The sequence below is a fragment of the Lissotriton helveticus genome, chromosome 7 (assembly GCF_964261635.1).
Source record: "Lissotriton helveticus chromosome 7, aLisHel1.1, whole genome shotgun sequence".
Taxonomy (NCBI): domain Eukaryota; kingdom Metazoa; phylum Chordata; class Amphibia; order Caudata; family Salamandridae; genus Lissotriton; species Lissotriton helveticus.
In genome coordinates this window covers 1,199,325,378-1,199,345,448 of record NC_136068.1, presented here as the reverse complement: position 1 = coordinate 1,199,345,448, position 20,071 = coordinate 1,199,325,378, and the positions used below count along the sequence as shown (strand labels likewise).

General features: G+C 43.9%; 1 protein-coding gene across 1 annotated transcript in view; it reads left to right on the top strand.

The window, feature by feature from the left end:
- Window positions 1–20,071, top strand: part of ATAD5 (ATPase family AAA domain containing 5) — a 440,833-nt gene that overhangs the window by 15,695 nt on the left and 405,067 nt on the right. The window contains exons 2-4 of the mRNA XM_078654387.1: window positions 5,109–6,973; window positions 7,823–7,910; window positions 16,669–16,833. Of these exons, the coding sequence (XP_078510513.1) occupies window positions 5,109–6,973; window positions 7,823–7,910; window positions 16,669–16,833 (2,118 nt within the window). The remainder of the gene's footprint in view (window positions 1–5,108; window positions 6,974–7,822; window positions 7,911–16,668; window positions 16,834–20,071) is intronic.

The following is a 20,071-nucleotide window of genomic DNA, read 5'->3' as shown; positions in this document are numbered from 1 at the left end:
GGGACCCAGGCAACACTCAGTCAAAGCACATCAGCAGTTCAGAAAAAAGTGGGGGCATACCAGTGCAAGAAAGATGGCACTTTCTCACACTGCACTCAACCAGACTACAGACACTGGAACGTTTGGGCCAAGGATATCTGGTAAGGAGAAACAGACTTTAATCACTATCTAGAATCTGCTTAAGGAGAGAGGATGGCTGGTGACTTACAACACATTCCTTTTAAGTGGTCCATAGGGAAGTATTACAATCCAGTAGTATTGGTTGGGTAGTGAGTTGGCAGTTTGTGCACAGTACTAAACGTAGGACAACTTATACAGCCCAGGAATGATACCCTACAAAACAAGCATTTACAATGCAATGGTTTTGCCTTTGTTAAAGTTAGAGCTATTGGCATTGCTCTTGACATTATTTTTATTTATGTTTTTTTTAAACATAAATAAATGGCATTGTCATTTACAATGCCAATAGCTTATTCTCTTGCAAATGACACACACAAACACCCACAGATACGATCCCCAACACGTGTGTGGTAAAAAACGAAGACCTTCCAGCCTCAAGTTTATTCGAACATAACAGGATAGTGAAACGAATACTTTCCGAATGCTCTGTGAAACTGCAAATCCTAAATGAACTCCAAGTTGCGTTTACAGCCCTTGCCATGTCTTGGCGCCATGTTGACTCAGACATTGACAATTCTGTACATTAACACTAAAGTGTTCAGTCCCAGGTTATACTGCACAGACAAAAACAAACACTACTAACAACAATGAGAAACTCCCAAGATTGTTTCGAGAAAACAAAATATATTTTAGTTGGTCAATAATTCAAAGTTAACTGCCAAGAGTCTAACGTTCCGCCTGTGAGACCCAAAAAGTTTCATCTAGCATTATTGTCACTAACTTGATCAAATGTACTACTGATACAAGTGTGGATATTTTCTGTTGACATTCATTGCATTCGGCAGAGCAATAACAGACATCTAAAAAAAGATTAACTTAAAAGGTGAGCACAAATGGTTTTATGAAAACAAACTGAAAGTCACAAGAAAAAGACAACCCCTTGCTTTCTAGAAACAAGAGCAATGTGGCGGTGATCCCTCAAACTACTTTATTTGCTCACCGTGAGATGTACTAAAAAATATAATGGCACAACCCATATAGAAAGCACCTGGTTTCACAGCGCACTCTAAAGTGAGGAAAACAAATCACACAAAACTTCAAGTTAAACAATTAGAGTCTGATATTGCTACAGAACCTCTACGTGTCAGCCGAATTATTAAAATAACCAAGTAAAAGAAAATAAGACCCTTAAACGTAATATTGCATAACACCTGCTAGTTCTGCACTAGAAACGATCTTCAATAAAGACAGTGCAGCAGCAAAATCAAGATTACACTCGGAGCAGTAGCATTCTATCAAATCCTACCCCTAGAGGAGTGCGCCTGAAATGTTGATCAATAAACACGTGCTGGACTTCAGCTGTCAAAAACTGGACTTCAGCTGTCAAAAACGTCACTTTCTATGTAATGGTGAAGTGAAGCCGGAGTACCAAAAAGGAACTGATGGTTCATCTTCATAGAGAGTATAGACCACATGCAACGAGTACTCGGGTCTCAGTGTAGCAGTTTGGTGAGTTTAGGCTTAAGTGATGCTTTAAGTATGAAGCAGCTCCACGGGCGTGCGAGCGCAGCAAAGCAGAGCCCGCCGAGATCCCAGGCCGGTAGATGGTTACATGGTCGTTTGCATGCTTCATTGTGCAGCAGGCGAGCTGGGCTCGGCCTGCACATACCCTGTAGGAAACGGTGTGTGCTTGGCAGCAGTCGGGGCCAGAGCGCGCCCCCTACAGGTCCATGCGCGGAGCTGCACCGCGTTTGCAGACTGCAAAGCAAAAAGGGAGGGGGCGGTGGCGGGTTCTATCACAGGCCCAGAATCCCGCAATCACCGGAGAAATATATCACAGATCCATACCGGTATCCTCCTGCAACCATTGAAGAAGTAGGGCCTTGGAAGAGCAGAACTACACGTTGTGTGTGATGAGCAAGGGAATATAGGTGGTGCATGTCGCTTTCTCCACCGCAGCAACTGTCTACTGTGCACCCCTCGATCACTGAACTCAGCCGGCATCAGGGATCGTGCACCAAAAAAGAGACGCAGTGCACAGCATCACCAGCAGAGAGCGGTACACAGAGGGTCCGACGAAATCATTGACAGGGGTGGGCCACTGTGCCTCAACACCTTGCGTTACTAGGCAGTATTGAGGGCTTGATCCCTCTATTCCGAAACACCGCACGAAAAGGGGGATGACTCCCTCGATGACAGCTGCCCTCGCGTTACTGCACTCTGACCCTACAGCTGCTTCGCTCAGCATCCTATCGGCGGTAGGATAGAACTAGCCACCTCTGCATCTTGTGTCACTACCACCACTCTTAAAAGCAAGGCCTGAATACACTTTTCAAACCCTCGGACCACCCCATCAACAGTTCCCCCAGCATCCAACCCCGCGTTCCCAAGCATAAAAGTAACAGGAAGAGACCCCACCCCCTGGGGCTGTCGGGATGAGAGGTAGCATCAGACTGTCAGACACAACCCCTTCCTTCACACACCCTCACCCCAGTGGGCCTGGCGCCTACCTGCGGGTGCCGGTGTTGCTCGACGGCTGCTGCAGGGCGGGGGGCCAGCGCTCCTGTGGCTGTGTCGGGGCTGCTGTTTCCAAGGCTTCTTCCGGGAGCCGCCAATGCCGGAACGAAACGAAGCTGCGGCCAATCGCAGCACGGCTCCAGCGATGACGCGGCGGCTCGAGAACCACTCCTAGCGCAGCGGCACTGAGGGGGCTCGACCGCCTCAGCCAATGGGAGGGCAGCTCCTTCGTTCTTGCTCTCCGCGGCCCCGGCGAGGTCCTCATGTTATTCTCGGCCCCGGGCAGCGGCGGCAATCAGGGAGGCAGCGTTTGCACCGTAGTAGGAGGCGGCAGAGCGCTCGGGGTGCCACTAGTGCCGTACCAGATTCGGGGGCGTTCCCGGCTTTCGGCTGACGTCGCGTGACGTCGGCAAAAGCCAAAGAATCTCGGGAACGCCCCCGAATCTGGTCCGGCATTGACGGACAGGCCCCTCGTCCAATGGCTATGCTCCATTTATGGAGCCAGCCAATGAATGACGAGGGCCGACCCAAACCCACACTACAGTTCTCATTAGGTTTTCGCCTGCGCGAAAAAGCTGCGCAGAGCGCAGCTTTCGCCAGGCAAAACCTAAAAAGGCAGGTAGCATAAACCAGTAATTTGCTTGCAGTTGCTTTTCAAATCTCTAAAATACACCGCACCCAATTCATTGCATTTGAGCACCTTGAACCCAAAGTAAACCAAAGCTAGTACAACTGGACTGGAGGGAATTACCATTATTTAAAGAAAACAAATCTAAATATCTGACAAGTGTCATGTTCAATGTGTCGTTCTAGTCAGCAACAGTAAGGAAGATCTGGCTTGCACCAGAAGCATAGTTGGATCATACAGAATTAGAGACTATATAGTGTTTATTTACACTTTGCATATAGGCTTAAATTTGATATGGTCTCAAACGAACAGTGCACCGTAACAACAATTTTGTGATCTGTGCTAATATTATGTAATTGAATATGCTGACTGCATTCAGAAAAACACATACGTTTGAATTGCTAAATTAGACTTTTACAGCAACGTTTCCTTGATTTAGTAGTATTGTTTTTTAAACTATTTGAGATACTACATAATATTGAGGAAAGGTGTTGTAAAATGACACTTTTTAAGTATGTTAGCCAAAAACTCTTGATTTTAATAAAATTATAACCTACTTGCATCAATGACTTAGCCAGTCCTCTTCATCCATTATTCTGTTGTTGCAAATTAACATATTTCATCCATCCACTACAGCACAAAGCATGGAGCAGTAGTCCCGCCCACTGTAGCGTATGCTAACTTCACTTTGCTAACTTCACTTTGCGTTGGGGGCATTGTGCTCTTTCAATAGGGTCATATCCACACTCTGTGTACTTCAGAGTCTAGAACTACTACTACAATGTGTGTTTAAGTTTTAGATGTATGCTTTTAGCAAAAATTTTGTTTGTTGGTGAGGTCCTGCACAATAAAGTTTTCAAAAATCTTGGCAAAATTATACCAGCATTGGCAAAGCCAAAAGACTGACTGTCAAATCTAGTCTTAATGGATTTGCCAATGCTTGTTCATTACATCTTCAGACTGCAGTCAAATATTTATGCATGGTTTGCACCAGTACATTGGCCTGAGGCTAACACCAATTGTCTTTTTTTGTTGCAGTACCGATAAGTGCAAATGTCCTGTCAGTGAAGGGTTACTATAATGATTACTTAAAAACAAAATCTTAAGCGTACCGCACTCATGGGAGTCAATTAATGGTTCATTCAGGTTTTGCCAAAACAAGACACGATTTCTTTGGGTAACTAATATTGAGTGGTCCGAAATGTTCTCTGGTTCGATTATGTCCTTTTTACCTTCCTTAAGTAATGTGCACAATTCTTTGCATTAGTATTCTGAATGAAGTAGAACATCAGAATCGTCCTAAATTCTCAGTCTTTATGCAAATTCGCTTTTAAATGTTGTGTAATGAACAGATGTACTTGATGAGGTAGTATCAAAAATGTTAATGAAATATATTAGGAGTCCTACTGCGTAAGTGAATTGATTTGACTCTCTTTATTTTTCATAAGTACTTAGAGAATTTTTTCTGCCTTTTTAAGTTGCATTCTTCTTTTGTCAAAATCTTTTCTGGAATCTCAAACATGCAGTTTATATTTTAAATGCTTATTTAATCTGTATGCCTAAATCCTTTGTAATTTGGTTTGGCAATGTGATAGGATTTTTCTCTGAACCCTGCTTTTTTTGTTAGATCACCGGTTGTTTTCAGACTCGAGAGACCACTAAAAATCTTAAAAGTAGTGTATTATCCTCTTCATTGCTCCTATTGTTCTGTTGCATAGTAGGTTCGTAAGAAGCATCTATGTATCACCAACTTTGACTGCAAATGTTGTTTGAAAACAATTTATATGCAAACTAGGAGGTGTTTTTATAATTGATTTGCTCCGTGTTTTCATTTTTTCCCCAGCCATGCAAAAAGCCGCGCAGAGATGATGATCTTCCAGTCAAAACAATAACAAACTATTTTTCACCTTTGCTGAAAAGTGTTGATAGAGTGTTCTCCCCTGCAAAATCCAGGAACAACAAAGATAATTTAAAAAGCACTCCACCTAAAAAGGATACTAATCTACCTCAAAACAATGGAAAAACCTCTGAAAATGTTAAGTCTTTTAATAATCTTGAATCTCCCCAGTCACCTGTAACAACTTCACAGGTGCAATTAAAGCGAAAAAGACGAGGAAAGAAGAACGGGAATTTAGAGACCATATTAAGCGATTTAAAGCAGTCTGAGCACCATTCTGCTATGGAAAACATTACGGACGTCAGCCGTCGAAGCCAGGACCCTGAAGTGACCTGTATGAGTGTTGGCTTTATGGGTAGTGACACTGCTGCCTTGCTTGCTCAAATTTGTAATGAAAGTGTACTGGCAGAAGTTGGGGAACAGCTCGGGCTGAGGAGCGATGTATCGGACATTGCATGCAAAACCAAAGCAATACAAAGCTCTCTAAACTGTGAGAGGAAGTCGAGGAAAAGAAAATTCGACAGTGAGACTGCTCCAGTTGAGGACAAGCGGACTAAAGAAGTGAAAAACAAACCTGATAGTTTAGAACTGCTTTCGTCTTCACTCATTCAAAACAAAAGCACTTTAACAGATTCAAGCTTGGAAGTTAACATAGATGAAACCTCCAGGTTAAACAATGATAGTGTTGTAACAGTTTCATTTGAAGATTTTATAAAAGACCAAGAAAGTGAAGCAGAGCATGGTTGTGTAGCTCAGGATTCGGTGCTTAAGAAGCCTGCTGAGTGTAATGACGCGGATGAAAGCAGTAGCCCGACTGAGAAAAACCCACTGTGTACTAAAACAATGACTGTTCTTGTGCAAATTCATTCCTCTCCTCCAAAATCTACCAGTGAATTGAAACACAAAAAGCCTGAAAAAAAGATAGCTTCAATTTTTTTGCCGAAAAATATACAATTAAAAACAGAATGTGAGTCTCTTACCAGTGAAGAACAGGCTCAACAAATGCTACTGAAAAGAAAATCAAATGTTGTTATTGAAGAGGAAGATTTGGAACTGGCAGTGCTGGAAGTTGGTGGTTCAGAGTCAGTAAAATCAAAGAGCACTGTAGAAGAAAGAAAACAGTTTATGAAAGCTTTTAGGCAACCCTCTTTGGATACTGGAAAAACTACCCAAAAGAAAGCTGCTGGAAAGCCTCTTGAAATTAATAACAAATCTTTGAACGAGAAAACCAGTATTGATGAAGGGAGCTTGACAGATTCAAATAAAAGCAAGAAAAAAACTAAAAAAACTGCTAAAGTTGTTTCTGATGACTCTGTTCAGCCACCTCCTGAAACATTTAATAAAAGAAATGTTAAAAGTAAAGCGTTCAAGAAAAAAAGAAAGAAAGTTGAACTATCCAATGAAGCAGAAACTGAAAGCAGACCTCATGATACTTCTAAAAACCAGCAAAGTGAAATTGTTGACACAAGCACAGTCTTTGAAGGTGACAGTTTAAACAAAAACAAATCTCCAGTTTTAGAGAAATGTGGAGTTGTTTTGAGGAGAAGTTCACGGCAGCATACCCCAGACACATCCCAAAGTAAGACTCCAACTAAGATGCAAGTAGATGATGCGTCTAAGACTCCACCAACAGATGGCCCATTACAAGTCTCCACACCTAAAGTGAGCAGTATTCAACCTTCTGCATTTAAAAATATGTTTGATGGTCCTTCACAAGTTTCTACACCAAAGCTTAACAGACGATCTTTGAGAAAAAGTAAAGTGTACAAGTCTGAGATGATCATATCTTCTGAAATCCAAAGTCCAATAAGGTAAATGTTTTAATTATTAATGTGAGTGCAGTTGTTTTCTCTAATAAGTCGTCAGAGCTGATGAATGTTAGAATTCAATCAAAGTTCAAAGTAAAGGTTGTTTTTATGACCTTTAAATTTTATTGCATTTTGTTTGGTTACTAGAATGAAAAACATTGCGCATTACGTTATTACGCCTGTTGTCAGTCTTCTGGATTGTTTGAGAAATGATTGATCTTTTTAAGTGTGTGTTTTAGTTCAACTGTGTGAACAATGATCATTATTCTTATCCTACATTTTCTTTCATCACCATAGTGGTCTTCTCCTCTCACTTGGCCCATTTGGCATACAAAATGCGTCTCACCTACTTACGTCCCCATTGGTGTGCTCCTTTTCTAACCAACTTTTTTTTAGGATAAACATACTACTTTACTATTACCTTATAGTCTTCCCTGGATGTAATGTCCTACCGAAAACACTTCAATATTGTCTAAACTGTTAACTATTCTCAAAACAATAGTGCCTATCTCCATATTCTAACAAAATAAATGTCTTTCTCGTGATACTTATTACTCTTCTACGAAGCATTTCTTAAAAAGCTTTGACCAACTGGACTAAGTACTCTGGTACCATCTCGAAATGTTCAAATGTTTCTCATTTCAAAACTTGCTACATTTTTACTTTGGCAGCCAAGTCTGGAAAATGTTACTATTGATGGTTTTTAAGGGTTGAATGAAAGGGACCTTGAGGTTCTTACAAATGTTTACATATTGCATGCATCGTACAGTATGATTTCACACAACTATGCTGATATTTCCCTAATCTGTTGCTAACATGTCGAATGATATGCTCGCTTGTTTATTAATTTAGGATGCGGTTTACACGACTATTTCTAAACAGCCGCAGAAAGGATTCTGAAACTGGAGAAGATGCTGAGTTTACCCCAAGAAGTAAGAAGGTAATTATAGAAGAAGTATATTTTAATATACTTGTACTTATAAAGTAGCTCCATCAAAGCCCCCTAGTGAAAAGACCCCTCTGATAATAGTTTGAATTGATGAACGTTTTGTCCATGCTCTCAATTCCTCCTATTCCAGAGTTAAAACCTTCTGTCTACCCCTACACAACCGTTTCATTCTCTTTCAACTGTAGCCATCTAAAAAGGGTCTCCTGAGCTGAAACCAACCTTCCTAGATCACACTTGTAACATTTATGTGAGACTGAATGGTCACCCTATTTGCTGTACTATTCTTGGTGACTAGTGGTTGGGCCTGGGAGAAGACTGGTGTGATTTGGCAACCCTCATTGTGAAGGACGTAGAGAGACAAAGAGGTATAGGGACTTAAATTGTTACCCTACTGTATACAGAAACATAGTTAACATGTAGACTGCTAAGTTGCAAAGCAGGGAACACACCTTTGCATCTGTTCCTATTTTATGCATAAGACTAGGCTGGTTGCATGATAGTCCGACACTGCATTCACTTGCCAATCATGCCAAGAAGTGTACAAACCAATGTATGATTATTTAAAAATGACTGAATACCACCAACACATCAGAACCACCAAAAGAACATTCATCCACAACAAAATCCTCACCAACACCTGTCACTTCAAAGATTTCTTCAGCGTCATCCAGGATTCACCAAACCCACCAGCGAAACTACAGACCTCATGCCCTCCGAGGACCTCCGCAACAAGCTCGGAACATACTTCCACCTGAAAAACAAGAACCTCTACGACAACTTCAATGACCAAATATCTGACTCCGCAACCGCAGCTCCCTCCAGTAACACCAGCCAGCCCACCATGACCTCCTGGACACCGCTCACAACAAGAGACCACCTCAACCATGAAAAGCATCCATTTGTGGGAGAGAGGGGCCCCATGGACCCCTTCCCACCGCACATCTACCACAGAGCCACCACCGCCATCGCACCAGAATTACGACAACCCATCAACTTCACCTTCAGGACTGGCTCTTTCCCTGATGACTGGAAACGTGCAGAAGTCAGACCCCTGCTTAAGAAACCCTCAGCATATTCCACGGACCTCAAGAACTACCGGCCCGTCTCTCTCCTCCCCTTCACGGCAAAAGTTGCAGAGAAGTCCATCAACGCACAGCTAACAAAGTTCATCGAAGACAACTCCATCCTTGACCCCTCTCCATCTAGATTCTACAGCACCGAGACCGCCCTACTCACCGCCACGGACGACATCCGCAACCTCTTCGACCAAGGCCACACTGCAGCCCTGATACTACTTGACCTGTCAGCAGCATTCAACACAGTCTCCCACCGCACACTCGCCGCCAGACTGCACAACGCTGGCATATAAGGGACCCCCCTCAACTGGATCCGCTCGTTGCTCACCGGCAGAAGCCAAAGAATCTGACTGCTACCGTTCTCTCCGAACCCACGGAAATCAACTGCGGAGTACCCAGGGATCATCACTCAGCCCAACCCTCTTCAACAACTACATGGCTCCCCTTGCCGCCATAGTCAGACAGCACAGCCTCAGCATAGTATCCTACGCCGGCGACACCCAACTCACCCTTTCCCTCACCAAGGACCCCATCACCACCTGACTCAACTTCCAGAGACGTTGCATCCTGGATGAGCAATAGCTGCCTGAAGCTCCACTAGGAGAAGACGGAAGTCCTCGTACTCTGAACCAACCCGTCAGCATGGAACACCATCTGGTGGCCCACTGGACTCTGCAGCCCTCCGACCTCCACGGACCATGCCAGAAACCTCGGCATCGTACTAGACTCCTCCTCTCCATGAACAATCAGGTCATCGCCGTCGCATCCAGCTGCTTAAACACCCTCCGCATCCTCTGAAAGACCTTCCAATGGATCCCTCCTTCCCCGCGTCAAAGAAGACAGTCACCCATGCACTCATAACCAGCAGATTGGACTACGGAAACGCCCTGTACGCCGGCATCATCAAGTATCTACTCCGCAAGCTCCAGACGATACAGAACACCGCAGCCAAACTCATCCTCTGCATCCCCGACAATAACACTTAAGCACACCTATGGAAGCTCCACTGGCTTCCTGTCTAGAAGAGTCAGTTTCAAGATACTCACCCACGTCCACAAATGTCTCCACAACACAGGACCCCAATACCTCAGTGAGAGAATCATCTTCCATGTACCCAAAAGAAACCTCCGCTTCACCAACCTCGCCCGTGCTAAAATCCAGCGCGCCCACAGAGCCAGAACTGGGGAAGAGTCTTCTCCTACACTGCGGCCAAGACCTGGAACGAGCTCCCTATCGACATCCGATGCGCCCCCCCCTGAACACCTTCAGGAAGGCCCTCAAGACCTGGCTCTTCGACTGAACGAAACTGTTGTCCCCGCCTCCCCCAGCGCCTTGAGACCCTCATGGGTGAGTAGTGCGCTTTAAAACTTCCTGATTGATTACTTAAAAAAACAAAACAACAGGAGCACAGTGATTGTTTTTTGGCCCATAGTTGATGCTTTTTTTCCCCATGCATATTCAAATGCCGCCTTCTATTTCTGTTCAAAGGCAACCAGGAGTGACCATGTTCAAGTCTGACACTTTTAGTTGCCTTCTGATTCAATATTTTCGATATTTCAACAAGAGTTGGGCCCTCATCTATTTTTAATTTTAATTTTGCTCGATAAGACTGGAGTTTAATCTTGATAAGCATTGAAAGCCATATTCTCAGGTTCGTTCTGCTGACAGTAACTAATTGTAGTGATCGACTTGTCAATATGTTTACAAGCCTACGCGTGATGCATTTTCATAAATGACCTGAAATACCTAACCATTTGGCTGAACTACATAGCGGTGAGGATTAATGGCTACAACTTAATATTTTTGGGCAAGAATAAAACCATGCAATCTTACCTCGCTGCTTTGGAAACCTGAGGAATCTATTGAATGAGATAAAAATCAATATCTAAGAAAGGCAAGCTTAATAGACACATGCTAGTGGTTGAGAACACTTTTGCCATCTCATGATACTAGCACTTGTTTCAAACCAATTACATAGGATTACAGACTGAAGGCAACCTAATTCATCATAATTACCTAGTTTCAAGCTGGCCTTAAGTAACTAGCATATGCTGCTATCCCAGATTGCTTAGCAGTCCGTTATCCTAGCATAACAGTCTCTAAAAATTGGAAAATTACATTAAAATAATATACTCAGATTCTCACTGTAGACTTACATACAAATGTCTGGAATCGTCAAAACTAACCATATATGTGGGATGTAGAATGTAGACTAGTGCTGCAGCTAGCTTATCTTTAATCTTGGATCAATATAAGAATTGTTCAAATTTGTTGGATACAACTACATATTCTCTAGTGAACAACAGGTTAATCTACATCCTGGGCTATATCTCCACTGGTTATGCACTTAAATAAAGGTGTGATGAGAGGAATACTTACAAAGTGGAATGTGGCTGGGGTTAGAAGAAAACTGTGCCTTACACGCTGGGTAAAGCTAATTAATTCCCTTGACATACGTATTTTACAAGAAACCTGGAGCCTAACGCCAACATTTATGCCAGGCTATGTGACCTTCCATTCGCCTGAAATTAACTCCAAACCGGGTCGACCATCGGGTGAAATGCTGATTTGAATCAATATTGCGCTAAACTGTAGAATTGAAAAGTTATCTAACAGCCCAGATATTCTAGCAGTCTGATTGAAGGGCAACACAGGCTTTATTCTTGATACCTACAACGTCTATGCCAGAGTTACTAAAGGGGCGTGAGGGGCGAATGGGGGGGGGGGGGGGGTAAACCGACAACCATTCAAATTCTAGAAGAACTCCTTGATATGAGGCGGTCCCTCACCCTTTGATTGTAGGTTGTGACTCTAATTTGACCTTTGAGCCCTTAGACCAGGATAACATTCAGGAGGTTAAAGAAAAGGATAGATTGTGGTCTATTCATTCTCTTGATCTGCCCCCAATTAAGAAATGGTCACGACCAGTGTGAGAAGTTGGCCTGGTATATGATGTCCACTAATTAAAGTGGGCACCTTGCACCAGTCCAAACAACCCGTATGGTGATTTAAGAGGTCAAATGTAACCTTATGAAAACTCTCCATGTGGTAGCTGTGGAGAGCAGCCTTCAGTCTTAGTCTTGAAGGAATGTTAAGCAGGTTTTTTTTTTACCAGAATGCAATCTTATTGTATTGGTCAAATGAAAGGAGAACCAAACCATAGGTATAAGAATATATATTTATTATAACGCTTTAAATACCTCACAGTATCTGCTACACACAGATAAACACAAAGCACACAATACTGTAGCACAGAAACAATCGTAAGTAGCACTAATACACAGTGGGCTCCTGGGGGAGACCAAACCATATACTAAAATAGTGGGTTAAGCACCACAACTCGAGTCAAGACAGTGTCTGAAATGTGTAGAATTGCTGGGACCCCAAGGATTCACCCAAGTTAAGTAAGTAGGGACCCCACAGAGGACGGGTGCAGTGTGAGAACTGAACCATGTGCTATGAACAATTCAATGGGAGAGTTGCGGTTACAATTTTAAAGTTAAAGGACCCTTCCCAGTGGATTACGAGGAAACCATTTGGAACATAGGTTGGAGAGCCACCCCACCCGTGGATACCGAAGTACCAGAGTTATCGATCCTAGGGAACCTGGGTGCATAGGTCTGAAGTAGCTTTGTTCTCAATGGGAGTCTTCAAGGAAATGCCACTGCTGTAAAGAAGAAGTGTCTGGTGGAATCTGCAGGTGGATTCTTGATGGAAGTAACCTGAAAACAGAGGGGACAGAGTATGGGTCACTCAGGAGTAAACAAATGCCCGCTGATGTCGGGTGCTTCAGGTGCGAAGAAGGAGACCGTGACTTTGTATTTGCAGGGACCAGGAGACGTCGAAGGCGACCAGGAGCCAGATACAAGCTGTCCCACGAAGGATGTTTAGTGCTGAGGGGTCGGTGTCTGGCGGGAGCACCACAAGCCTTGGCAACTTCAACCCACGAAGAAGGTCAAGAAAAGTTGCGGTCTGGCCCAGGAAGGACCAGAGGACTTTCCACAGCAAGGGGAGTCAGGGCAGACCTGGAGCAACTAGGGGAGCCCAAGGAAATCAGGATTGTCCCTCCATTGGACCCACAGGTGTTGGCACAGGAGTCGCGAGGGGACTTCTAGCAGTTTTACCAAACAGCTTGCAGGGCACAGAGTGCAAGGAAGCAAATGTCCTTTGTACGAAATGTGCGCAGAGGTTGGGCTATCGACAGCCCAATGCATTAAGTTGGGGAACACCAACAAGTATATGCAATTGCGATAGTACGCTGTGCAAATAGGTTCGGGTTAAGCGGTCCCCACAAGGGATACTGGCCTCCAACTTGGTGAGAGGGCAGCTTGACCTCAAGGAACATAGGAGTGACTTATAGGTTTTAAGTGTAGTGCCCTACAGATATAGTAAACCTATATCTAACGTAAGTGGTGCATGCACCAGCTAACACAGGCTGGAATGGCAGACCTGCAGTTCCATTTTGCATGGGCTTTCATGGGTTGTATAATACATGCTCCAGCCTATGAGAGGCCTCTGGGGTACCTATGCCCTGGGTACATGTGTACCATATACTAAGGACTTAAAATGGTACTCCGGTATCCAATCTGGAGTGTATTTAGGTACATGTCAATACATTGTATGGAAAAAGCAGCTAGACTGGGGTCCTGATTAGCAGGATCCCAGTCAGACTGGTCAAAAACCAGCAAAACACAAGGCAAAAAGTGGGGATAACCATTCATTCAGACCCTCCTTTCTACAACAAGCCATACAATTAAGTGCAGTGGCAATTGAATATAGGCTGAAAAACTGCTAATGGGAGAACAATCTCCGATAGAGGAGGAGAGCGAACCTTTATTGGTCCTACTGGAGCAAGTCGTATTGATTACATCGTAGTGAATCTTAGGCTATGGCCAACCCTAATTGATATGACTGTAGCGATCATAATCCACAATGTTTGGGTCAGTATCTCCTTGAGGCAAACCATTAAGTGCCCCAAAGCGTAAAATTATTTCAAAGGAGCTACTTACCACTAATGATAAACGTCATCTCAAATGGCCTATGGTCCTGAGGGATGAGATTAAACTAAACATCATCAAGCAGGAACTAGTAGCCTGTTTGATCGAGATCCAGTCCTGCTCAGATGATATGAGAGGCAAGGAGGGATTTAGTGAGCTACACACAAAGTACTTTGAACACCTAGCCGCACATTTTGTTGATTACTCTAATTGTTCAAAACACAGAAGGGGGAAATAAAACCGAATCCCTGGTGCTCTTGTGAATGTAGATCACTAAGGTGTCAACTCGCAGGGCTAGTAAAACTAAGAACATGGCCTTGGTGGGAGAGCTAAGGAGGTCCTATAAACTAGGGCCAAGAGGGACTCGGATGAGAACAAGTGGAGGCAAATTGGGAAGGCATGCTTTCATAAAGATATTTTAAAATCTTGAGCGTTTGTTGGGAGGGGGAATCTGGAAAAACAGCCTCCGCTAGCCAATAACATTACAGCAAGCGTCTGGCACGAGCACTACAGTACTCTTTTTTTTTTTTACTATTTCTATCTGTCCTATCACGCGGACTCCCCCTGTTGACTTATACTCCACTAAAAGCAAGGTCTTCTTTATTAAGAATGAAATTGAGTCCATTGTGCCAGCAAAAGCCCCTGGACCTGCCGGAATCCCAGGAGATCTATTTCGCTTTGTCAAAGACAACTGGTCTGACTGCATACTGGCACTCTCATACACCATCGCAGGGGCTGCCCCAATTCCTGATTCATGGAAGGGAGTGGAAGTTATTCCTGTCTTCAAAAAAGGCGACAGGAATAATCCAACCAATTATAGGCCCATTAGCCTTATAGACTGCATCGAGAAAGTATTCTGTCATACCTTCTTAGTGAGGAACCAGGAGTGGATCGATGACAATAATATATTGTCTCCTTACCAAGCGGGGTTCTGGAAGAAAATTGGTACAATCAATCCGTTTTTCCGATTGCACTAACATTTGGGAAAATCGCAACGCTTCTTTTTTGAGGATGGTACCCTTCTTGTCTCAAAAACACCTGGGGCCCTTCAAACGTTAAGTTAATCAAGGCTTTCTGTCATGGGAGAGGCCTAGAAATCCACACTATCAAGACGAAACTTATGATGTTGTACCCCCACAAATCACATAAAGTGTGTCTAACCTTAAATAACATTCCATTAGAGAGGGTGAATAGATTTGACTATTTGGGCATTAAATTGTACAAAAACATGTCTGGAAGCAACATCTAACTAAGGCTTATTTAAAGTTCAAGCAAATAGCTGGGGCCTTTAGGAAGGAACACTGATGTCCGCTCTCTACACATGTTGCACCTGCCCTAGATATTTATAAAAGCAAGGCCATGAGTTATGGGGTTTTGAAAGATTGTTTGCCCTGACCATGACGGAGAACAAGTTTCTAAGGAACTTCGTGTGGCTCCCCCCAAGAACACCACTAATTCCTCTTAAACTGGATATGGATGTTAAATCCATCCAAGACCTAGCAAAACTCTGCCCGCTCCTCTTCTGGCTGAGATTAATTTTGACCCCTGAACTGTCCTCGTATGTTACAGCTTTTGATGACGTTTGTACCCTAAATACATCCAAGAAGATGGGTCGGAAACATCAAAAGCCTACTTGATAGTTTTGAGTTAAAGGGTTAGTGGAGTAGCACTAATCGTCCAGGGGCTCCCACTGTGAAGCAAGTAAAAGCTATGCATTGGGATTGGGTAGCCCAGAATGAAACTAGGGATAACAAGTTGGGCAGACTAACTGAGGAATTTGTTGATTCTAAATCGTTGTGTTCCCTGGAAGGCTACCATGACCTTATACACTAACCAACAGATAGTAAGCTTTATATTCAGTTTAGGCACTGTTCACTCCCCTTGAATTCCTTCACAAACTCATGGTTGTGTAACATAGCTCAGAGTAAGGGCTGCCCTTGTTGCTCTGCTCCTACTGAATCAATCACCCACGTCCTCTTTGGTTGTAAAGCATATTCTGGCCCAAGAAGAATGTGGTCAACCCTATTGTGTAAACAGCTAGTAACCAGAGAACATGGTGTAGCCCTAAGCATCCTAAAATCTGATGTGAGACCTCTATTCGCCTGTGCACTTGCAAAATGTCTAGGCCAAATGTGGGGAATAAGAAGGAAGGCCCTAAATTACCATCACACCCATTAGGCCCAATAGTATGAACCTTATTGGGCTTATTCAGCAGGGAATTTAAATATGTGCATGCGAAGAGCAGATAATTGAGTAGGTCCTACTGCCTTGGATGTTAGGTCCCTAGAGATTGTTGATGTTCTTATTTCACTAGCTAAATGTGAAGTTTTAACTTGTATACTTTTTATATGGTTCATATTTTTATCGAATACGTTTTATGAATCAATCAAATATTATCTGTTAAAGGAAAAACAATGCTTTTTTACATGTAAATCTGGTAAAAATGTACATTTGCACTATGCAGTGTTATGGTTTGATGACCGAAATAAAGTTTATTGGTTATGATGATGACTGTTTTCGAAGTTTTTCTAAAAAAAATTTTTTTTAGCTTGATAAGCTCTTACACTAACCCACATACTCCCCTTGAATTTTGTGGCCTGATCTCTAGTGTAATTTTTCTCTAGAAATGCTTGTTTGCTGGTTTAGCATTTAGTTGTGTATTGATTTCGAACTTAGGTAACTGGCTCTTCGAAAAAGGTGTCTGAAGCAAAGAAACTTGTGAAGAAAGCAAAAAATCTACAACATAATATATCAAAGACTACTCTTGAAACCCAGCCCCCTCCAAGACGTTCTTCTAGGCAACAGGCACTTTCAGAAAGGAAAAGTTACCAAGAAACTGAGGTAATATTTCATGGAATCCATGTCTTTCTGACTTCTTTGTTTTAGAAAAATTAGTGTGTTACCAGTAATCAGATTAAATTATAAAATTGTGCTAACAAGCTAGTTATTGTTTCCTGATTTTGAATGTTTTGATATTTTTAAAATAACGTTTTTATATTCATTCTTTATTTGTATAGCATGGTGGTCCCATAACTGAGACACTTTATGAAAACTTTCAATTTCTGACCTCCCAAAAATGGAAACATTATTGAAGCTGAGCTTTTATGTTCCCATTCATTGATTACGCTTGAGTTTTGTCAGTAAAAAAGTGTTGGAAAATTATGAATGCATGAATTGTCAGTTCTATAAAGTGCCCTAAGAATGTGCTCTTTGAACCTCTAGATAAATAGTTAGTGGTACCAGAAAATAGACACTCCTAGGAGCAACGACTGCTTTGTTTTATGAATTGCTTTTTTATCATAGTCGTTAGCATAGCTACTCAAATGAAATTGGCTTACCATAAAATCATGGAGTTACACGTTTTTGGTTGAGCTGCCACCCAAGCATCTCCAGCAGATATTTTCTTTGTAGATAATCTTGCATTTACCTATCTTCTTTCTTAACCTTGCGAAAAGGCAATTGAGGAAGCCCCATTGGTATTTGAAACTTGTCATCTGCTTTGGCATTGGCAGGCCTGCAAGAGGATCTCTTCTGCAGGCGTATTATCAGATTAATGTAACCACATGTTTTGCACTGTAGGGACAGAAAAGTCCCTCACATCGTGATGCACGTGCACCACTGCCCTGAGTGCCTAAACTGCAATGATATCTGGATCCCTGGTGCTTGTTTTTGTTATCCTGGGTGGATCATGCGTGTATGCCATAACCTTGGCTTGTCTAATGGTTTGCAGTCTAAATGGGATGGAGGGGCTCCCAAAGTTCTACCCTCATAGTGGTAAAAGGCTATAACCTTTACCAGGAGTTGAGTACCACAAGTGTGTTGGTGTCAGCCTACTGTCTAGTGATTAGTAGGAGTAACACACCATTTTACTTATGTCACTGGAGTGAGGCCTGCAGGCTCACTCGTGTAGACTTTAGCTGCTATCTCTTAACCCACCCTTGGCTTACATCGTTATTATGTAGTACAGTGCAGCTCATTTGTTTGCCTTTGTGCGCTGGGTGGATGGTACAATACATGGAAGCCTGAGGACTGGATAGGACACGTATTGGAGAGAGGCAGAGTCAGGCTCTTCAATATACCTCAAAGTATACTCTTTGATTCTGAGAGAGGTCGCGGGAATGGGGATCTGGACATATCACAGGAAGAAGATGGGCCTGACAAAAGAATCATACAGAGTAGGGCTTAGGTAACCTTTTGATGCACATATCACTGTGGCTGACATCCAGGTGGGAACCTCTGGTCTCTCCCATGGCCTGAGTTGTGGGGCTTGGAGCTGCTTCTCCTGTGACAGACTGCTTTCTGGAGGGAGGGCATGACCGTGGAGAGGGCACTTCAACAGTAAGCAGAACACCAACACAAACTTCGAAGACTCGAACCATGAATCGCATTTTGTGTCTGGAAATGGACTATGAGCAGGGAAGTTTGATGTCCCCAAAATGGACTGCTAGTCTCCTAGTTGAGTGAGGGTACATCACCAGGGGAAATTCGGGGCAACTGGCCCTGGAGAATCAGTTCCTGCCTAGTTGCCAAGAGCTGTGAAGATGATGAGAGTACTTGGAGGGAGTAAGTTCCAGTTTGGTATCCAGGCGAGTGGATCCTTGTAGTGAGGGGTGAGCTGACGGCTGCTGCACGGATTTGACCGTCACCCGTGTACAGATGAAAGTCGGCAACCCTGTATGTCAGAGAGGGCTGCTGTGAAGATTGCTTTACTGCTGTGATTCGGGCCGTAGCTTCTTGTCCAGAGCAAATTTGGTGACCTCTACACTATGTACTCTGTTTTCTATGCTCCCCTTCTGCCTTACCCCCTCAGGTGTTAACCAAGCTCAGCTCAGCTGCGCACGTTAGGGGTGTCAGTCTTCCCCTACCTTGACGCCTGACTGTGGAAGGTGTCCTCGCCCCAGACAGTCTCCTCCCACCTTCAGACTATGGCAGACCTCTTGCAATTGCTGGGTTCTCTATAAACGTGCTGACGTCACACCTGACTCCTTCTCAGACGCTCTTTCATCGGAGCTGTTCTAGACACAGTGCAGTTTCTGGCTTATCCTCCTGAGTAGAGAGTCCAGGATATTCAGGTTATGATTCCGATGTATCAGCCTCTATCCTGGGTTTTGGTGAGACTGACTCTGAGGCTGTTGGGCCTCATGGCCTACTATTGCATCCTGTTGGTAAAGCATGCCAGGTGGCATATGTGGGCTCTGCAGTGGGGCCTGAAGTTCCAATAGGCACAGGGTTGAGGAAGTCTTACCGACGTGGTCCAGATCTCAGAAGGAATTGCGAGAGATCTGAAGTGGTGGTTGACGAACCGCGATTGGGTCAGTGGCAGACCCATCTGAAAGAGGTGGCGATTAGGGGACACTGGTCTCCAGCGGAGAAGAGGCTCCACATAAATTTGTTGGAGCTCCGAGCTATTCCGTTGGCATTGAAAGCATTTCTTCCCTCTGTCAAGGGAAAGCTAGAGCAGGTGTTCACGGACAACACCACCTCCATCTGGCACTGCAACAAACAGGATTGGGTGGGGTCATGGACCCTTTGTCGGGAGGCTCTGTGTCTCTTGACATGTCTGGAGAAGCAGGGCATAACCCTGGTGGTTCCAAACCCACAGGTTCTCTGAACGCCAGGGCGGACAAACTCAGCCGTCGATGCCTAGTGAATCACAAATGGCATCTCCAGTCGGAGTTGGCACAAGGTCTTTCAGCAGAGGGGAGAACCTTGGTTAGATTTGTTCGCCTCTGAAGAGAACGCGCACTGTCAGCAGTACTGCGTACTGGAGTTTCCAAGATGGATATCGCTAGGTGACGCTTTTCATCGTGAGTGGAGCTCAGGCCTGCTGTATGCCTTTCCGCCCGTACCACTCCTGCCCAGGGTTCTGAAGATCAGGACCGACTGGGCCCAGGTCATCCTTGTGGCTCTGGACTGGACAAGGAGAGTCTGGTATCCAGAGCTTCTGAGAATGAGCATCGATCCTCCGGTCAGGCTGCCCGTTCGGGAAGCATCTTCTGTCGCAGCAGCAAGGGAGGGTTCTCCACCCGAACCTGTCAACGTAGCGTCTCTATGCTTGGACATTGGAGGGTGACACTTG